A 1249-nucleotide genomic window follows, 5' to 3' on the forward strand; every position below is an offset into this window, starting at 1 on the left:
TTTGCTGAGCACACACCGCAGGCATTGTTGTCCATTTTTCATTTACATTCGGGTACAGGAGAGATTTCCCTGGTTGGGTCGTTAGATTATGAAAGCAATCCAATACATGAAATCGATATTACTGCAAAAGATAAAGGAGTTCCTGCGATGGAGGGCCACTGTCGTGTACAAGTTGTGTTAATAGACATTAATGACAATGCCCCAGAGATAGTGCTCACTTCAAACCCAAACCCAGTGCGTGAGGATGCCCCAAGAGGCACAGTTGTAGCCTTAATCAGTGCCCGAGACCTTGACTCTGGTGATAACGGTAAAGTGACGTTAAGTGTTGCTAAAGGTTCGCCCTTCAGTTTAAAACCATCATTTTCTAATAACTACGCACTGGTTACCAGTAGTTTATTAGACAGAGAACGCTTCTCGGAGTATAATATTGAGATAACAGCCACTGATTCAGGTTCTCCTCCTCTGTCCAGTAAGAAAATGATACCTGTCAGCATCACTGATGTGAATGACAACCCTCCTATATTCACTCAGTCCTCCTATAATGTGTATTTAAAAGAGAATGGGGTCCCAGGCTCTATACTGTACTCAGTATCAGCGTCTGACCTGGATTTCGGTGAAAACGCTAAAATCTCTTACTCTATACTGGACTCTAAAGTGCAGGACGTTTCTGTCTCTTCTTATGTTTACATTAACTCAGATAACGGCAGCATCTACAGCATGCACTCGTTTGACTATGAGAAACTGAAGGTGTTTCAGATTCAGGTTCAGGCAAAGGATCAGGGCTCCCCGTCTCTCAGCAGCAACGCCACTGTCCATGTTTTTATCCTGGACCAGAACGACAACGCCCCCGCTGTTATTTACCCCTCCTCCGCCATGGGCTCCCTCTCTCATCAGAGGATGCCCCGCTCCGCTAAAGCGGGTCACCTGGTTACCAAGGTGACGGCCGTGGACGCTGACTCGGGCCATAACGCCTGGATCTCCTACAAAGTGGCGGAGGCCACAGACGCCTCTCTGTTCACTGTCAATCTGTACACAGGGGAGGTGAGGACTAAACGCGCTGTGTCCGAGCAGGACGACTCCTCTCAGAGGCTGCTCATAGAGATCAGGGACGACGGGGAACCGGTCCAGTCCTCCACCGCCACGGTGTCCATCCTACTGGAGGACGGCCTCCACGAGCCCATCTTAGACCTCCGACATAAAGTGGCCGAGCCGAGCAAGAAAACTGGCAGAATCACCCTTTATTTGATTC

The 1249-nt window shown here is 48.8% G+C and overlaps 1 protein-coding gene across 1 annotated transcript; it reads left to right on the top strand.

Annotated features, from left to right (window-relative positions):
* Positions 1 to 3: 3 nt before the first annotated feature.
* LOC121965360 (protocadherin gamma-C4-like) lies at positions 4 to 1242 on the top strand (the record flags this gene model as incomplete). Its single annotated transcript, XM_042515512.1, has 1 exon — positions 4 to 1242. A coding segment is annotated over one exon (1239 nt), but the record flags the coding sequence as incomplete, so codon positions are not given.
* Between the last annotated feature and the right edge of the window lie 7 nt (positions 1243 to 1249).

This window comes from Plectropomus leopardus, unplaced genomic scaffold, assembly GCF_008729295.1.
Source record: "Plectropomus leopardus isolate mb unplaced genomic scaffold, YSFRI_Pleo_2.0 unplaced_scaffold19724, whole genome shotgun sequence".
Classification (NCBI taxonomy): domain Eukaryota; kingdom Metazoa; phylum Chordata; class Actinopteri; order Perciformes; family Serranidae; genus Plectropomus; species Plectropomus leopardus.